The sequence below is a fragment of the Macadamia integrifolia genome, chromosome 2 (genome assembly GCF_013358625.1).
Source record: "Macadamia integrifolia cultivar HAES 741 chromosome 2, SCU_Mint_v3, whole genome shotgun sequence".
Taxonomy (NCBI): Eukaryota; Viridiplantae; Streptophyta; class Magnoliopsida; order Proteales; family Proteaceae; genus Macadamia; species Macadamia integrifolia.
In genome coordinates, this window is record NC_056558.1 from 18,488,585 (window position 1) to 18,509,201 (window position 20,617).

At 42.0% G+C, this 20,617-nt stretch overlaps 1 protein-coding gene across 2 annotated transcripts in view; it reads right to left on the minus strand.

Annotated features, from left to right (window-relative positions):
* LOC122062147 (protein YIP4b-like) overlaps window positions 1–5,464 on the minus strand; it is a 41,756-nt gene extending 36,292 nt beyond the window's left edge. For both annotated transcript variants that reach the window (XM_042625821.1, XM_042625831.1), the window contains exons 1-2: window positions 5,311–5,464; window positions 4,338–4,939 (exon numbers count right to left, since the gene is read on the minus strand). In XM_042625821.1, coding sequence (XP_042481755.1) covers window positions 4,338–4,847 — 510 coding nt within the window. In that variant the 5' untranslated portion in view covers window positions 4,848–4,939; window positions 5,311–5,464. The remainder of the gene's footprint in view (window positions 1–4,337; window positions 4,940–5,310) is intronic.
* Window positions 5,465–20,617: the final 15,153 nt, after the last annotated feature.

The following is a 20,617-nucleotide window of genomic DNA, read 5'->3' on the forward strand; positions in this document are numbered from 1 at the left end:
GCAGGGGATGGCCTGTTATTCCACGCTTCCATGGCTTCAACTCATTGCATGGTGTCATTGGTCTACCACACTTTCTCAAGAGGACGGTCGTTGGTCTGAGCCATATGGAGCAGTAAATGGCTGATATGGCCCTCCCAATTGTTCAGATAGAGAGGGGCTGATGCAGATTTATCACCAAAATGGACTTGTTTTCTTAGGAATAAGCCTATGGTTGGGTTGTATGCATGTTGGGCCTTTAGTCCAAGGGTTTTTTAGTGTAATAGGTCACTTTAATAGTTTAATGAGCCTAAACCATGGGTAATAGGTACGCATATGGGATCAGTTACTCTGGTTTACATGTTTTATGTCTTAGTTTAGTTCCAATTGAACCATGGTCCATGTTGGTCCAATATCGGTTCAATTTAAGTGGTTAGAAGTTACTTTTACTTTTACTTTTACTTTTTACTTTTCTAAATGGGGGGATCAATTCACTTTTGTAAGTGATGATGGGTGAAGACTTTTCCACCTTTGGTAGGTGGGGGATGAAGATTTTTCCACCTTTGGTAGTTGGGGGATGAAGACTTTTCCACCTTTGGTAGGTGGGGGATGAAGATTTTTCCACCTTTGGTAGGTGGGGGATGAAGACTTTTCCACCTTTGGTAGTTGGGGGATGACTTTTCCATTGTAACTTTAAGAGGTGAGGATTTTTCTACTTTTGGTAGTTGGTAGGTGAAGACTTTTCCAACTTTAGTAGTTGGAAGGTGAAGACTTTCCTACCCCAACTTTAATAAGTGAAGACTTTCTACTATTGTTAGTTGGAAGTTGGGTATGTAATGTTTTGTTGAGTTGGTCCTATAAATAGGGATCAATTGTAAGCATTCAAGGACAACTCAGAATTTGAAATCAAAGTTTGCTTATGCAACTCTCTTCTTGTGTTTGATCAAGAAATCCCTTGTGTTTGATCAAGGTAGGTTGGTGTTTGATCCAGTCGATCCACCTTGCGGTGTGAAGCCCGGGTGTTATATTATTGTTTATTGTTCCATCTTTTTTTCATCTTTCAACAAGTTTTAGCAATATCCTATTCTCCATATCTAGAATTCCCTATTCTCTGAGAAAAGATCCTACCCTGGTACTGTTTTGAGCTTCCTCAATTTCAGTATTACATCAATTGGTATCAGAGCATGGCAGAGAATGAGTCACCGTGGCCGCCGCCTCCACCTGATCCAATGGCAAAAGTCATTGAGATGCTTCAACAGCTCTCTACTGGACAGAAGATCATAAGTGCGAGGTTGCAATCACTTGAGAATCAAAGTACTACTCCAATACAAGGTAGCAATGTACCATTCGAAAGGGAGGACAGGTATCAACTACAATCTGCTGTGCATCGTCAACATAGGAGAAGTGCTGAAAGGGCACAACAAAGAACCCCTACAGCACCACCTACCTTTGAGGAACATGTAAGATCTTATTTCAATGGTGATCTTGAAGCACCCCGTCGACGTGCTGATGAATCACAGAAGGTCAAGCTTGAATTAAAGGAGTTCAGCGACAAGCATGATTCCCAGGTATTTTTTGATTGGTTGGTTACTTTAGATAACTACTTTGACCGGTTTGAATTATCTGAGTCGCACAAGATGAACCTAGCGCATACTAAGCTAGTTGGGTCAGCCCGCGAGTGGTGGAGAACCAAAGAAAGGGATCCAAAGATCATGGTAGATCTCCCATTACTTGGGAAGAAATGAAGTACGAGTTGGCGGGCATGTGCCTATCTAAACATGAACGAAGAATGTACTTCCCTCCACCCGAGTCCCCTTTAAAGTCTTCTTTAGATTTCCAAAAACCACCCACTGGTGACAAGAGCATGAAAGAATTAACAGACCACATGGCCATTCTTGTGCAACAATATGCAAAGGAGCAACATGAGAAGACACCTCCCATCAGCGAACCAAGGTCAGAAGTTGAGGTTAGTGTGGAAGAAATTCCAGCAATTTCTACTGTCAAAGAGGGGTTAGACAATGATGATCCCATCACTAAGACTCATGTGGAAGAAATCGACATTGAAGACATTGTTCTTGAAAAGTTGGAGCTTATGCCTCAAGTCTTTGCCAAGGAGATTACCAATGTTGAGGACTCTATAAATTCAACATTCACAACCTATATTGATTCAGAGGATGATCATGTAGAGTTCATTATGCCACCATGGTTCTTTGAAGAGAGAACTCCACACGTTGAAGACTTTATCCCCAATGTTCCTACATCACCCGAGTTTTGTTTGGGAATGGTCAAAGCTGCTACTCACATGTGGTTTCCCCCTCATCACTACAAAATTCGAGGACGAATTTTTTCAAGCTGGGGAGAGTTGATGCAGATTTATCACCAAAATGGACTTGTTTTCTTAGGAATAAGCCTATGGTTGGGTTGTATGCATGTTGGGCCTTTAGTCTAAGGGTTTTTTTAATGTAATAGGCAACTTCAATAGTTTAATGAGTCTAAACCATGGTAATAGGTACGCATATGGGATCAGTTACTCTGGTTTACATGTTTTGGTCTAAGTGGTTTGGTTCATTAGTTGAACCAGTCATGGGGTCAATAAATGTTTAGAAGGTACTTTTACTTTTACTTTTACTTTTTACTTTTCTAAAAAGGGGGAGGAGAATCAACTCACTTTTGTAAGTAATGGTGGGGTGAAGACTTTCCCATACCAACTTTAAGAGGTGATGATTTTTCCACCTTTGGTAGTTGGGGGATGAAGACTTTTCCACCTTTGGTAGGTGGGGGATGAAGATTTTTCCACCTTTGGTAGGTGGGGGATGAAGACTCCACCTTTGGTAGGTGGGGGATGAAGACTTTTCCACCTTTGGTAGTTGGGGGATGACTTTTCCATTGTAACTTTAAGAGGTGAGGATTTTTCTACTTTTGGTAGTTGGTAGGTGAAGACTTTTCCAACTTTAGTAGTTGGAAGGTGAAGACTTTCCTACCCCAACTTTAATAAGTGAAGACTTTCTACTATTGTTAGTTGGAAGTTGGGTATGTAATGTTTTGTTGAGTTGGTCCTATAAATAGGGATCAATTGTAAGCATTCAAAAAAACAACTCAGAATTTGAAATCAAAGTTTGCTTATGCAACTCTCTTCTTGTGTTTGATCAAGAATCTCTTGTGTTTGATCAAGAAATCCCTTGTGTTTGATCAAGGTAGGTTGGTGTTTGATCCAGTCGATCCACCTTGCGGTGTGAAGCCCGGGTGTTATATTATTGTTTATTGTTCCATCTTTTTTTCATCTTTCAACAAGTTTTAGCAATATCCTATTCTCCATATCTAGAATTCCCTATTCTCTGAGAAAAGATCCTACCCTGGTACTGTTTTGAGCTTCCTCAATTTCAGTATTACATCAGGGGCCCTCAACAGTGGCCAGATGTCCAATTTCCTGAGCTATGCCAACTGCAAGACCCACCAGTACTCAACTTTTTCACTTGTAATTCCAGACAGACTTCTCACTCTTTATGAGAACACAGATGTAAAATAAAACAGAGCATCCTTTTTGCCACATTCGACTATTTGCATGCTTCTAAACTTGCAACAGAGTTGGAGGAAGTTGGGAATAACATTTCGACCTTGTTGGGACCAACTACGCTGCCACATGGCAAACATGTTGCCACTCCTAGAAGTTTGTGTGGAAGAAATCACAAATAAAACTAATGATGATTTTTTTTATGAACCATCAAAAAATGTTCTGTTATGAAAACCAGACATTCCAAGTTCACTTAACAAAGTATTCCCCATCAGATGCACAGTAGCAATTTTGAAGTGGGTTCTTGCTGACTTTACTACAGATTTAGGGAAATTTATGAATAACAAGATTTTCGTTTGGGGTGTAAATTGCCAATAAAGCTGCAATCTGGAAACATATACGGCCACTCAAAAGTTTCAGTGCATGAATCACCCACAGAACTTGGGGGTGATGAAGTTTTGTAACATGTATAATTATTTATTAAGAAATTCAATAATAAAGAGGTGGGGAGAGTGGGGATAGACACATGCACAAATTTGAAGTTTATTCAACACAAGGTTCCCCATTAGAAGATGCAATCAGCATCCTGTACAGAGACTACTTGTGTAGAATAAGAGGTGAAAGAAATGAATTTATGTCCAGCATATCCGCAAAAATATGCAAGGGCATGGTGCACATATCTTTTAGATATTTGACATTATCAGTGTTCTTTGGAGAAATCAAAGCACCAAGGTTATCACACAGAAACGCACAAAGGGGTTGGCATGTGATAGTAATTCCATATTGCACAATACCAAGACATTAGCATCAATTGAAAAGAATATAAGAAGTTCAAATCTGTGTAACTCACCTTCTTCACAGATGCCGACCAAGACAAAATAAGACCAAGGAAGACAATGAAGAAAAAGGGTCCCCAAAGATCCCAATCCCGCAAAGCTTTCCCAGGGTCTTCACGAAATGGATTAGGGAACACCACTAGCTTCAAATTGCTAACAATCCGAGACAAATCTCTCTTCACAGTATCCCACACAGGCTCTGTCAAGGTGTTGGGGGGCGAACCAAACCCACTTGGAGAGATATTTTGGCGAGTGCTCGACTGAGAATTGGGAGGAGGCAAGGCAGGAAGAACAGGAGCATTAGAAGTCTTCTGTTGTGGAGGAAGAGGAGGAGGAGGAAGATTGGACGCTATAAACGGAGATGAAGAAACAGGAATGGAAGCTCTGGGAGGACTCGGCGGTCTCGCAGGGAGCACTGTAGCAGGTCCAGACTGGACACTAGCATTAATAAGGTTCTCGATCTCATCAATATCAGACTGGGAAGAAGGGTGGAGTGGTATGGTATCGCTCTGTGAGTGTGACATCTTCCGTTCCGACACGCAAGCTTCTCCCAATCAAATCAAAACCAGAAAATATCTCCAAGCGAAACCCCAAACTCAGACAGATTTAATAAAACCTGTAGAGAGACAGCCCAAATCGACATAAGAAAAGCAAGAAGTGGATCCGAGTCATCCTGCTGCAAAGTTAAATTGCGCTAGAGAGGGAAACAGATCTCAAGAATTGCAGATTAAACACATAAAGATCCACAGAGAACAACTACAATGGCAGCCGAATTGGTAAAAAGAAAACATAAACCGTAAGATCCAGCCTACACTGCAACTATATCTTAACACAGTAACAAGGAATCAAAAAGAAGAAAAAAATAGAAAAGATATAATCGTTCATGCAGAGATTCCAACTAAGCTATACAATTAGAAAAACTGAAGAAACGTCCAATTCTATGAAGATTTCAAAGAACAAAATCGAAGCAGAAACGAGAGAGAATACCAGGAGGAAGAAGCGTTATCTTCGCCTGGTTGGACGCATAGATTGTCCTGCAACTCTCATCGAAATCTCGCGCGTCGTTTTTCCCAACTCTCTTTACCACCAAATGACGTTGACGCGAAAGGAGAGAGAAAAAATCAGGAAGAAATAAAAAGCGTGCGAACGGAATTTTGATCGTCTCTGTGCATGGTTCAAGATACCGGACTAACCGGAATCGTAATCGGCGCCAATCTCGGTCCGAATCGGCCCGGATCAGACAGGAATACCCTTGATTGTCAATTAGAAAACGGTTTTTTTACCATATTACCCTTCGTCTGTACTAATTCAGCGACAAGGGCCAAGGATATCGATCCAGAATTCCAGACTAGGTATTTGGGAAAAAATCTATCCATTTTTTTTCTTTTTTGGGTAGAGGGAAAAAAATCTATCACTCCCATGCAAGGTTTTAAAGCAAAGCTTGGGATCGATCTCAACTGATACTAATCTAGATCATCCATATCAGATAAGATTGAATGGATTTACCCATGTTTTCTTTTTTTAAATTAGTTTTTTGTTGGTGCACGATGTCTTGTATTCCATCGTAGTTAAACCCAGGGAGTATTGACTCAAGCCCCCCTCTGACAGAACGGCAGTCCCACTTGCCGATAAACAGTCTGTGGAGGTTGCAAGTGGGGCAGGACGCCCCTGCATAGCAGGGTGTAGGGCCCCGCTCGAATTTCTTATTTGAGGGTAATTTTGTAATATTAGGATTTTTTGCTATATATTTATAATGAAGTTTATTTTTTCTGTAAGCAATTCTGAGAGGTGTGAGGACGAATGTTGTAACATTATTCTTCATTGATAGTGAAACAAAATCTCATCTCATTGAGAATGTAGGTGATCTTGGTGAACCTTATAAACATGTGTGCATTTGTTTGTTCTTGTTTTTCCATTACCTTCGGCATCACTTTTAGGGTTGCGTCATTTTACCCTTATACCTTTACCAATGGATCAGTACTGGATTAGTCATGATCGACGATCCAAAATCAGTTTTGATCGATACCAACCCAATCCAAGCAATCTCGATCGATTCGATCAAAGTTTTAAAACTATGCTCCTACGTACATACCCTATATTTACTCAAACTTCCCATATACTTAAAATTTTGTTCTCTTATTCCATGTTAATCCCTCCCCCCCCCCCCCAACCCCCAAAGCACCAGGTAAGAGTTTAAATTTTTTAGGGGACCAAAAACAAGAGTTAAAGGCAAGAGAGTATCGATAAATTATCAGTAAATAGAAACAAAGCATAGGGGAATGATGGTTAAAAAACCCATATTAATATCAGCTCATGTTGTTGTGAGGGCAGCGGGCCTCGGATCCAGATCTCTCATCCCCCGTTCAGGGGAAGGTGTCTCTGTCGGATTCGGGCCTTCTCTCCTCTCTCTTGATATCCTTTGGGGTGGATAAGGAAAGTGTTGTGTGTGCTTCTATGGGCCCTACGCCACCATATCGCCACTCCAAAATACGTGGAAGCCTATTTCGCAGGTGTACCGAGTTCGTCATAAAGACGGGGTTTGATGATAGTCCAATACGGGGGATTGGGATCATACAAAAAGGGTGTGGAGTCTCCACCTATGATTGTGGGCATGGGACCCAACAGTGTGCCCGATTCCTGAGAAAAGGGCCCAAAAGTTGGTCTGGTCCAGAGATTTAGGGTAAGAGTCAGGCTGTAGAATTGGGAAGGTGTTAGGCACCCAATCTACCCGGTTCAACCGGTCTTCCTACTAGATGCTTAAGAACGAATATTTTCCACAATTATTCCTATTATGCATGCATGGCTAAATTATCAAGCATATGTACATTAAATAAAAACAACTATTTATGTACACTAAAACAAGGTTAATTAGATATCTACATTATGCTTAAATGAGGAGAGAGATTATACTTGAATTTGACCCCTGTTTCGGGTCAAGAGAGGTGGGCCCCTGATTGTTATTGAATTTTCTCTTGGATTCTCCCGACTCGGGGGAAGATGGTCTTGGACTCCAACTTCTGATTTCGGGAGATGCTGATTGTGGTAATCTACGGACAGAGTTTCAGCTTAGGATTGGTTACTTTTGGTTTGTTGACTTCGGCAGAGCTTCCGCTAGGGATAAGCTACTTCCGAAAAAGTCGAGTTGGTACTTCAGTAGATCTTCTGCTAGGGATAAGCTACTTCTAGAAAAGTCGGGTTGGTACTTCAGTAGAGCTTCCATTAGGGATGAGCCACTTCCGAAAAAGTTAGGGCAGGATTTCAACAGAGCTTCCTCTAGGGTTGGCTACTTCAGGAAAAAGATTCTGGTGGCTATCCAGCAGAGCTTCCGCTTATTTTGAAAGACTCAGCCTGGAGACTAGATAATCCAGATTGTTTTGAAAGACCCAGCCTAGAGACCAGATAGCCCAGAGTGTTTCGAAAGACTCAGCCTGAAGACCAAATAGCCCAGACTGGTTCGAAAGACCCAGCCTGGAGACTAAATTCCCCGAGACATATAGAAGCCCGGTCAAAGGAAACTAAGGTGAATTTGCTAAATCTCTTCCACAGAGAGGGTTCAAACCTCTACAAACAACATTTCTGGAACGGCATTGTCCAAACCATATCAATCTCAAGTACTAACATCTTTTTCAAGAATGGTGCGAATCCCTGTGAATGATGGCTCAATATCAACACTTTCTATAGGAATGGTGTGAATCCCTATAGGTAACGACTCTATTTGTTTGTCGGAATGGCACGAATCCCTACAAACGGTAATTCAAGATCGACAAATCAGGTATCATTCTAAACTATGAATAGTTAGAAAATATTACTTGATGCATTCTTAACTCTATCGTTGTTGAGCAAGATGACGGCAGTACATGCTCTGGGTAACAAAATGTGGTCATTCTTTTCTTTGCCTTTCGGTTGTTGACAGAGAGCTTGGCTAAAGAGGGGCATTATGTAGACACCCAATTTTGTCACCCTCCCCCAGCAATGATGATACTTGGATGATGGATGCAAATCTTCTCTTCCAGTTGATGAGATGCAATTGACTGTGGTAGTCTCACCCTAACAGCCCCCAACTCACCCGAAAACCCTAAAAACCCAATGCGGGAAGAAAGAGGGTCCAATTTTGAATTTTTATATACGAATAAATCCGATCAAAAGTGACTGTACGAATGTATAGTACTCAGAAATACAATTCCAACGATATATGGTGCGTCAAAATCTGACTTACGGATCTCCAGTAATCATTCCTGGAAGTGGCCCCGTAGGCGCGTGCACCCCATGTGCATACAAGTGCACAACCCCGTGCACACCCGTGCACATACCCACATAACCCCACCCATGCGTGCACATTCTCATGCACACACATGGGCGTCACCCATGCACACAACCCCCTAACCCCGCCCCTGCATGCACACACTCGAGCACCACCGATGCACACACACGTGCAACACCAATGCATGTAACCCTACACCTGTACACAACCCAACCCTAATTAGTTTAAACCAGACCTGTTTAAATCCAGATCAACCCCGATCAAACACAATCAACCCAATCTGGCATCGACTGACCCGACCCAACATGACACTGTACAGAGCCCTGCGACTCTATGCAGTGCCCTTTTTAGGGTTGTGCAGCCCTGGACAGACCTGCCCAGTGCTTGGATTTTTCCTAAATAGATTTTTTCCTTGGTTTTTCCCAAAAAATGGATTTTTGGACAAAAATATATTTTCTCGACACTCTAGTGTTTTCCCAGAAAATCCCACCGACAGTCGGGTTTTCTGTTAGAATCCCATTTTTGGAGAAAGATCCTTTTCGACACTCCCATAGAATTTTTTTGGCACTTCTATAGATTTTTTGACATTTCCATATTTTCCCAGAAAATATTCCTAACAGTCGGGTTTTTTGCTAAATCTCAGTTTTCAAAAAAAATCTTTCCCGACAATCTTGAAATTCATTCTCGGCACTTCCAAAGATTTTCTAACACTTTCGCATTTTTTCTAAAAATTCCCTCGACAGTCGGGTTTTCTGCTAAAATCTCAGTTTTTGTGAAAAGATTCTATTTACAAGAAAATATCTTCTTCACTTTCACAAGCAATAAAATATCTGATTCACTTTCAAAAACAAGAAAATAGCTTCTCACCTTTTTGGGCGAAGAAGGAATCTCTTCAAACTTCGAAATATACCACTAGGCGATAGGGAGAGTGCCCTCCTTTTATCCTCTGGGTAAAGAATGTGTGTCCTCACCCCATTGGTTTGCAAGAAAATATCTTCTCACCTTTTTGGGTGAAGAAGGAATCTCTTCAAACTTCGAAATATACCATTGGACAATAGGGAGAGCTACCTCTTATTATCCTCTGGGTAAAGATGTGTGCCTCCTTCAGAGTATTCTTGTAGAGGTGATCTGCCCTCTCCTTCTCCCCTCCACCCTTGAGTTTCTTCGGGTCTTTGGAGATATCTTCATCAAGATCTAAAATATTGTTCGGATCTTCAAAGTGTTCTTCGGGACTTTGAAGATTTTCAATCGTTCTCCACTTGGGGCACCGACATCATAGGGAAGTTCAACCCCAAAGCATCCAACGGGCATGAGTTCATCTTGGTGGCCATTGATTACTTCACAAAGTGGGTAAAAGCTCAATCATATGCAGTGCTCACTTCAGCCAAGGTAGCAAAGCTCATTCAAGAAAACATCATTAGCCAATATAGAGTACCGTAAGAGTTGATATCAAATCAAGGATCCCATTTCTGAGGCAAGACTAATAAGATTTGCACAAAGTTTGGCATCAAGAGGCATCACTCTGCCACCTACAGGCCACAGATCAATGGGGCAATAGAAGTAGCCAACAAGAACATCAAGGTTATTCTTCAGAAGATGGCTGAAACATATAAGGATTGAGCAATCAAGTTAATACTTGCATTATAGGCATATCGGACTTCTGTGCAGTCCTCGACTGGGGCAACTCCATTCTCCTTGGTGTACGGAGTTGAAGCAGTGTTGCCAATAGAAATCCTAGTATTATCCCTAAGGATACTTTTGGATAGTTAGCTACCATAAGGAGAATGGGTGAAGGCTAGGCATGATGAGCTCAACTTTCTTGATGAAAAGCGTATGAAGGCCATGGACAATCTAAGAAAGTATCAACTAAGAATAGCAAGAGCTTTCAATAAGAATGTGAAGCCCCGACACATAGAAGAGGGCAAGCTTGTTCTTCATGAATAAAGAGCCCTAATTCATGACCCCAGAGGAAAATTCTGGCTTAATTGGAGTGGCCCGTTTACTGTAAAAGAGATTCTACTAGGAAAAGCAGTGAAGCTCACTGACCACAATGGTGAAGAAATATCAGGATTGTTCAACATGGATCAACTTAAGAGATATTATGTTTAATCAGGTGAATAGCTCGAACTACGCTAAACCTGATTCCCCCTAAGGGATACGTAGGTAACTTGACATGTGCAAATGCAGTCTTAACCATCTCAAGGCAAAAAATTGGTTCCCAGATTAATAATCAAGATACCTAAAAGATCATCATAGCTTGTGTCCCACAATAATCGCCATTTGGCATACATGACCATTAGGAATCTGTCATTCCCCTATGGTCCGTCATATCTCATCTAGAATTTCATTTTCTCAAAGAATCGCCATTCGGCATGTATGGCCATTAGGAATCTGCCATTCCCCTATAGTCCTTCCGATACCTATCCAGAGTTTCATCTCTCTCCAAAAGGTCATCACCCGGCACTAGTAATCAAGGTCGGTTCATTCCCAACCCTTGATTAGTCAAGACTCTGATGTACAGTGGTAAAAGTTTGGTTGTGTCAATAGTTGAAGGATGTCTTCACATCTCTTCTTTGCTTGCTTTGGTTTCAGGAAAGGTCATGGACTTTGGCATCTCTGCACCAAACCTGCTGAAATTAGTGAATTTGTCTATACTCGACTAGATCAGATGTATGGAATTGCACCATGACTTACTCAAAAAAGCACCTCAACTTTGAGACGTTGATCTCCATGTATTTTGGTTTGGAACCGTTGAGATATGTCCAACTCCGAAAGAATTGGTGGATTTTCATCCACCCCAAGAATTGTCTCCTCACATTAGAGCTCATCTTTCCTCCCTTTGGTAAGAGAATTGTATTCATGTAATCAATTTGCTTTCACTTGGTAGTAAAGTATGGTGGCATTTGAATTTTCACATTCCTAATTGCCCTGATGGATGCAGGAGTTGTGGAATTAACAATGTCTAAATAACCAAAATGTAGAAAAGTTTCTTAAAATTAAGAAATTCTTCATTACAAAAATGTCAAAGTACATGAAGAGAAGATCAAGAAAAGATTAAAAAAAAATGAACAAACATGGGGAGGGAAAAGAAAAATCCAAAAATAAAACATTGTATCTGTGTTTTGCAGGGAAAGGATCGTTAAAGATTAACATCCTCTTTTGTACCATATTCGGAGCAATCCATGGAAAGCAATATTTCATCGGCCCCAAGTGGCCAAATCTCATTACATCAGCCTCAAGTGGTCAAATCATCATTACACCGGCCCCAAGTAGGCTAACCTTGTTTGATACGGCCCTAGCGACCCATAATCATTTGCACCGGTCCAAAGGAGTCCAGTTTCATTGTACATCCAAACCAAGATCCAGATAGTGAGTGCAGTTTCGTTGGTGGGATATATATGATGTTGGCAAATATCTGGCACTTGTGGTATTTTTTGACATAGCTGACACAATCTGCTTCCATTGTATTCCAATAGTGTCCCAATCTGAGGATCTTCTTGGCTAACATTTTGGCATTCATATGGGGTCCGCAAAGGCATTGATGAATTTCTTCCATGATTGTTTGAGCTTGCTCTTCATCTACACACAATAGGATCTTTTGTACAACAAATGTCCTTGGAGGATAAATTGGGTAGCATATCTCCTAAGGAACTTCTTTTCCCTATTGGTGGCTTCAACTGAATACTTCCTTTCCCTGATGAAGTCCACAATGTAAGAAAACTAAGATTGGCCATCCCTAGTGAGAGAATTCACCTTATTCTGGTAGATGGGCTTGCTTCTTTGTTCCACTAAGAATGGTCGGATTTTGGCCATCGAATTGCATTCTACCATTTAAGCTAGGGTTGCAAGGGCATCAGCAAACCGATTGTTATCTCTCTGGAAGTATTCAAATGAAATCTTCCCAAAATGTCCAATCACCTCTTCCAAATGTTCTTGGTACGGCTTCAGCTTTTCGTCTCTGGTCTTCCACTTTCCTTATGTCTGACATATGACAATAGCTGAGTCCCTATACACCTTGATTCTTTTTACTCCAATTGTTAGGGCTATCTCAAGTCCCGAGGCATAAGCTTCATACTAAGCAATGTTATTGGTAATAATGGAAATCAAGGCGGAATGATGAATGCAAGTAAAGGTCGTCTGGAGTGACAAGCAAAATTCCTGCACCACACCCCTTTTGATTGGCTGCTCCATCAAAGAATAATTCCATTTATTTGATGCGTCTTCTTCTTCATTTGTTGAAATCTCTTCATCTGGAAAAGCATCATCTAAGGTTCTTCCATCTTCTATTGGGTAGGTAGCCAAATGATCGGCTATAGCCTACCCCTTAATAGCTTTCTGAGCGACATAAGTGATGTCAAATTCTGATAACAATAGCAGCCATCGAGCCATTTTTCATGTGAGAGCTAGTTTTTCGAAGAGGTATTTGATTGGATCCATCCTTGAGATCAATCGTACCGGATATGCTATCATGTAGTGTCGTAACCTCTTGGTGGCCCAAATTAATGCAGCACAGGTTCTCTCCAGAGATGTGTGCCTTGTCTCATAATCCAAGAATTTCTTACTAATGCAGTATATGGCATGCTCTACCCCCTTCTCTGCTTCTTTCTGAGCTTGCAAAGAGCCCATGGAACTTTCTCCAATTGATAAGTATAGCAAGAGCGGTTCTCCTTCCACCGGCGGTGTCAACAATGGTGGGTTCATAAGATATTCTTTTATCTTGTCAAAAGCTTGTTGGCATTGATCATTCCATTTTGTGGCTGATCCTTCTTTAGCAACTTAAAGATTGGCTCACAGGTCATAGTCAACTGGGCTATGAACCTACTAATGTATTGGATGTGACCCAAGAATCCTTTTATCTGCTTCTCTGTGCAAAGTGCGGGCATTTCTTAGATTGCCTTGATCTTGATGGGGTCGACCTCGATGACTCTTTCGCTCACCAAGAAACCCAACAACTTTCCTACTATTGCTCCGAACACACACTTTTGGGGGTTCAACCTCAGCTGATTCTTTTTTATCCTTTCGAAGAAACGTATCAACAAGGGAATGTACCTCGATCGATCTCTCGACTTCACAATCATATCATCCGCATAGACCTCCACATCCTTATGTATCATGTCATGTAGGATAGCTGTAACTGCTCTTTGATAAGTTGCCCCGGCATTCTTCAATCCGAAGGGCATGCCTTTATAACAATAAGTACCCCATGGAGTAGTGAAGGCTATCTTTTCATGATCCTCTAGGTGCATACTCACTTGATTGTATCCTAAGAATCCATCCATAAATAATAGCAAGGCATGCCCTGTGGTGCTATCAACCAATACATCAATATGAGGTAATGGGAAATCATCTTTCGAGCTCACTTTATTGAGGTCTCGAAAATCCACACACATATGTATCCTTCCATCTTTCTTTGGAACTGGTACGATGTTGGCCAACCATTGGGGGTACTTCACCACTTGTAAGAACCCAGCATTCCACTGGTTCATAACTTCTTCTCTAATCTTCTCGTTCCATTCAGGACGCATCCTTCTGAGCTTCTGCTTGATGGCCTTACCCCAGGGTAAGTTGACAAACGATGTTGTACAATGTTGGGGTCGATTCCAGGCATATCTTCATATGACCAGGCAAAGACTTATGCAAATTCCTTCAAGAGGCTGATAATCTGTTCTGCTTCTTCATCTTCTAGGGTGCTACCAATTTTTACCTCTCAAGGGCATTGGTCGGTTCCCAAATTAATAAACCGGGTATCCTCACGGATGGCTTGGGCTTTCTTTGGTTTGCATTGTTTTATTAAGTTTTGATATTCATAAATGTCATCATCAGAAAAAGGAGGCAGTCATACTCGAAATAGAAAATTTCATTCATGAATGAAGGAGTAATAGACCCAACATACATGGACTCTTGACTTTCCTCTATGGGAACAACAGACTCATAAACAAAAGACTCGATGATAGAATTGTAAACCAAAGGGTTCATCGACAGACTCGACGACCAGCTTGATGCTAATGGTAGTTTGGTTGGTTGACTTAATAGCATGGGTGAACTTAAAGTTCTCTCCAATGCTCGTCTAGTTCAAGAGTGGTTCAGTAGACTGGTGAATGAGTAAGTGAGGCAAAGGGCCGTCTTCTTCTCCCTCCAAGCTAATTATTGCTATCTATATTGCTATGGTGTACTTGATTTGCTGCTTCATTGGGACATACTGCATTTGTCTAATCACATGATCTCTGAAGCTGAATTGGCTGAGGGGTGAGTGCCGGTCAAGACTGCTCAGACCCTTCTTAATGTAATCCAACATAATGAGCTTGTTGAGTGAGGCCATCCCTGCTCCTTGGTCACACTTCTGACCACTTTCATGGGCCTTCCCATTGCAATTGGTTCTAGCACAATACATGCAGACCATCATTCTTTGGGCTCTTCTCTGTTTAGCATAGATGCTTCTTCCTCTGAACGGCCTCGGCATGAGATTGTGGAGCTGTTGAGCTCGAGGTTCTTACAAGAGAGTATAAATGTGTACTTTCAAATCAGTGGGAAGTGGTAGGCTCCAGGTGAGTCTTATCTTCTTCTCCCACTCCTTCAGAAGAATCCGAGCACTTGGCAGCTCCTTTGATCAGATCAAAGCTATGGGATTGCTACCGGAAGATCTTTTTTCAATCATTGTAACTTCAATTATCCCAGTAATACAGCTTTCTTGGTCATTTCCCTTGACTTGTAGCTGTTCCACCTCATGAGTACCCAGTCAAACTCATCTTAGAAGAACACTTCAAACCCTAGTTGCATTTTGGCGGCGGTTTTATCGAACCACGGCTCAACATTCCCACAGAACGGGAAATCCTCTCCTACCTTCACAAAATATCCATTAAGAGTAGGGTAGTATGTGGCAGATATTTTCTGGTCATCTTCAATATTTTGTTCTTGCACTTTCTTGAAGGAATATACCCCAGTCCATTCTTACCCTTGTTGACAATGGGAATGGGCAACTTGGATACACCTTGTTCGTATTTTCCTAATCCCATACCGGGTAAGTATCGCATATTTTCATCATCTGGCCCACTAGAGGGCTCAAAGTTGCTTCATATTCAACTGTGATGCTTTATTCAACTACCCCTTTTGCGAGCACCGCATAAGTCCCCTCTATTTCAAATCCACTGAGGTGGACTTCATCTGTTTTCTCTTCCCCTTTCTCTATGTTAGCCAACGTATTAACCACTTCAGGGTCTCCTGAGACAACGATCACTTTCCGTTCATGTAAGAATTTGACCTTCTGATGGAGGCTAGATGACACTGCTTTGGCATGATGTAGCCATGGCCTCCCTAGAAGTATGTTGAAGGAAGCCACTATATCAATCACTTGGAAGTCTACATCAAACTTCACCAGACCAATTACCACGGCCAAGGTGATTACTCCCAGAATTTTCCTCTTTGTGTTATCATAGGCTCTGATGGTTTGACCTGATGCCTTCATCTTCTCAACATTGACGCCGATGCAACTGGATGACCTCAATGGTAGGACATTTAAGGCGGACCCATTGTCAATGAGCACCTGAGGAACAATCTTGTCTAGACAATCCACCGTAATGTACAAAGATTTGTTGCAATAACCCCCTTTGGGAATTTCAGAGTCTAAGAATATGAGAGACTGCACTGCATATGTTGCCCCTACTATGTGGGAGAGCTGCACTGGGTCTATCTCAATTGGTACTTACACATGAGTGAGAGATTTCAATACTGCCTCACCGTGAGAGGGAGAGGCCATTAACAATCCCCAGATGGAAATGTTGGCTTGAACCTTCTTCAGTTGAGCCAACACTGGATTTTCTGGTTCCTTCTTCAAGCTATTGGACCCTGCCTCATACTTGTTGGGTTGTTCCACTGCTAGAGCCTTGCCTTTGTAGTCTTTCCCACTTCGGGTCTCCATCACTCCAGTGGGCTTCTTTATAATAATCTCAGTGGGGTATTGATCCTCATCACTATCTGTAATGGTGATAATTCTAACCATCCGATCATCTTCTTCAGATTCTCCTTCTCGACTCGGAGTGGGAAGTTGAGGTCCTCCACAAATGTCAACAGTCCTGGCTCACAACCTTTTCACTACATTACAAAGCTATTGGAATGTGGCGTCTGCTGCCCCTGTGAATGTGTTGTTTGGCCCTATTTCCTCTAGATCATTCAGCTGCTCACGATAGTAACGATCACCGATAGTTACTTCACCCAACATGTTATCAATTTCTTCTATTCTTTCCTATATCCTCAATGTGTTTGAGTATACTTCGCACAACTTTTCTTCCATCTCTAATATGGATTCCTGATCGTTCATATAAACTTATGTCGGCTCTCCAGATTCCTCATCATTTTTTAAGTCTGATGTAAAGTCATCTCCTCCAATGCAGAGGGAAGGTTGAATACCACCTGTCAGATCAGCTATTAGGTCATCACCACCGATAGCATAAACTGAGAAACATGTTCGGTGATCTGGTGAGTAATATTTTGACTCATCATCCACATCCTGATTTTCGGGCCCAAAGTAATCATCCCAGTCTGGATAATTGTCATCACTTTCATCTTTCTCATCATTGTTCAAATCTTCGTCCTCTTCCTCATTATCATTGTCATCATCCTTGATTTTCCCTTCACTCTGCTCTTCATCAAGTTCTTCATCAGGCTCTTCATCAGGCCCCCCGAATTCTCCTACATCCAAATATTCGTAATACTCGGAACATTTGGACCGAAAGATCTCTGTGGGGTTTGACCTTTTGTTATTAGCTCAAATTTGGGTCAAATCAGACTCATCCTCCTCTGTGTCACTCCCTATGTGGATTAGGGAGGTATGTTCCTTGATCTGTTCTCCTACTGATAGTGTTATTACTGCCCTCAGGAGATCATCTATAACTTCCTCAATGGTCTCTGGTCTATCCTCTTATGATACCCTCGGCTGAATCAAAGGCATGGGATCTATGACTTGATCTTCTTCAAGGGCATTGACTAAACCTAATGATGAAGTCATTTTTGGGGAGTCGGGCAATCCTTACATGTTGCTCCAATGATATGCACCAATCCATCCTTCTCTTGGGTTATAGACTGAATCCTGGGAATGAGAGTCATATGAGGTTGACAATGGGTATGAAACGGGGTGATATGATGATGATGTTACATGGGAGGTGGGAGGTCCTGAAGGAGATGGTGAATGGTAAGATTGCACATGGTAGGATGAAGACAGGTCCCTTCACTTTGAGGGGGGATAAAGGTTGTTGGTGTAGTAGGGGATGATAATATTGTGGAGGTAGAGGATGAGGGTTATATGGCGGGTATTGGGGATAGTTGGATGGAGGTAAAGGTTGATTGGATGAAGGAGGGAAGGTGGACATTTGCTCTCCCTTTTCTTCTTCTAATGACTCTAATGATTCTTCTTCTTGAGGAAGTTTCATGGCCTTTGTTCTTTGTGCCAAGATCTTCTGATAGGCACGGGTAGTCAGACGACCCTTTTGCTTCTTCGGTTGAATGAACTAAGTGGGGTCACTTTCTCCCGACTCATCATCATCCAACTAGTTGACCGTACCATGATCTGGGAGTGGGTTGGTGGTAACATTAGGAGATTGTTTGACCTTGACTTCAATCGTCCCGTTATCCACCAGATCTTAAACTACATGTTGTAACCTTAGGCACCTTTCTGTGGCATGCCCCTTCTGGGTATGATAAGCACAATACTCATGGTTTCAATACCAAGTCGGAAGAGGAGTGGGAATTACTTTTGGAGCCACTGTTCCCAACAACCCTTGCTTCTTTAGTTTCTCATATACTACTGTGATTGGCATCCCCAAGTTTGAAAAATATCTTCTTTGACGAGGGGGCTTCTGAGCCGGAGCATCTGTTTGTATCACAAATGGTTGTGATGGAGAGATGGCCGCCACTGATTGTTGGATTGAACTGACAACGTTGGCTTCAAGACCTTTCCCTCGTCCAACCTTTATACCTTTTCTTATATCCTGAGAAGTTCCAAGGTATTGTGCTTCTCGTAGGATCCTATTCTCAATGCGTGTCCTTATGGCTATCAACGCATCAAAGGTCAACAAATGTTGGTAGTAGATGATATCATAATAGGGCTTAGACATGTTTTTAATTAGCATCTCCACTTTCCTGGCTTCTGAAGGTCGCTCTACCTTCTTGGCGGCCTTATCCCTAAATCTCATAAGGAAGACGGTGATTCCTTCTCTTAGCTACTGCCTTAAGGTTTCTAGCTCTCAATGCTTCACATCTACCTCAGTATTGTAAGAGTATTGTTTGGTGAAGGCTTTCACCAATGCTACCCAATTCTGTGTCTGTGCTGGCTCTAACTGTGTGAGTCATCTCAAAGTTGTTCCTGACAATGTCAACATAAATTCTTGACCCATCTGGTTGTCTGCTAGTTGCCATGACTTGGCAACGTTGAGGAAGACTTTCAAGTGAGCCTTAGGATCCCCTAATCCATAATATCTATCAGTTTGCCACTTGAATTTCTTAAGGATTCTTACTCCAGAGAAGAAACTCATTTCATCAAAGTCTGCCATCTAACTTTCTTGACTCTTTCCAACTCGGATTAGATCCTCCAGCTTTTCCAACTACTCTCAGAGTTTTCTTTCTCTCTCTGTCTCAGGAGGTTCCATTCTGACTTGTGTTACAAATTCTTCTTCTTTGTCCTAGATCACCACCCTCTGAGGGGGGACTCGAGAGTAGACTCCTCTCTGACCATTCTGACGAGTGAGGGAAGCTCCCTAATGCCCCATAGGTCTATTTTGCTCTTGCTTTCCTGGAGTTGGGGTGGGATCGATCCTGGGAGGGTTCTAAAGTAGGTGGAATACTTGTGCTAACCCATTCTTAACCTCAATCATTTCTTCTTGTAATGCCTCAACGGGACGTACCCATACCTAAACTAGAGTTCCACTGTCTGTTGGATCCATATCTTCCAAAGTTCACTCACTTGGTAGTAGACAATCTTGGAGAGACAACGTAGGTGACACTGGACTTAAACGAGTCAACTGACTGCCCTGATGTGTCCAAATGGACGCGGTGAATACTTGAGATGTGGAATTATGCATGAACCAAAAGAAAATTTATTTTAAGGTTCTGATATTTCCATCCCGGGTTCAATCATTCATTCATTTTGATCAATCAATACTTCAACCAAAGTCAGATCACCGTATGATAGAAATTGGATAGGAGAACGTGCCCCTACTCCACTTGATATCATTGGTGAGAATCTCATACAAATGGCTTATTGAGAATACTCCCATAAGACATTCCATGTAATAAAGTCATGCTTTCCTTGCTCTTTTTCCCACTAGGTGTCCTTCCTCCAGATTTTCTCGGAACTTCTCAAGACTTTACATGACTTTGACGAGATTACCCCTAATTCATGTATTTGGACATAATGCAAGGGCGAGGGACACCTTTTATCCAAAACCCACTTAGGAAAGCAATTCTTTATGACTGGAATATAATGTAGGAAAATTCCTTTTCAAGACCGCAAACAAGTTCTACAGTTAGCTTGTGGCGCTCCTAGCTTCTCCATCTATTTTCTACATGATGCTGAGTATGAAGTGGATACAATAGGACCGGCAAGGCTACCTTGACAAGATCGATATACGCTAAGTACTGATCCTTTAATGCACCTTAAGGGTACTTGGCCAAGGGTGTAGCTCCCTACCTCATTCGACGTGACTTTACACGAGGGGATGGTAAGGACCACTACGAGGTTGGTGGAACCATGAGTGAACGTGTGTGAGGTGTAGTGTAGGGTAACCATCATTTGATCTCAGAATGCCGTAAAGTGCGCTGACCTCCTCGAGGGTGCTGGCACAATTACAGATATCCTCACCGTTTGATGACACATTCAATCTCAGAATGTCATAAAGTGCGCAGACCTCCCCGAGGGTGCTGGCACAATAATAACATTCTCGGTTTGACGATACCTTCCACTCTTGTACAGGAAGTGGCTATCATTTGCTCTTAAAGTACTCTCCATATCATACACTGACCTCCCCGAGGGTGCGGGCATGATAG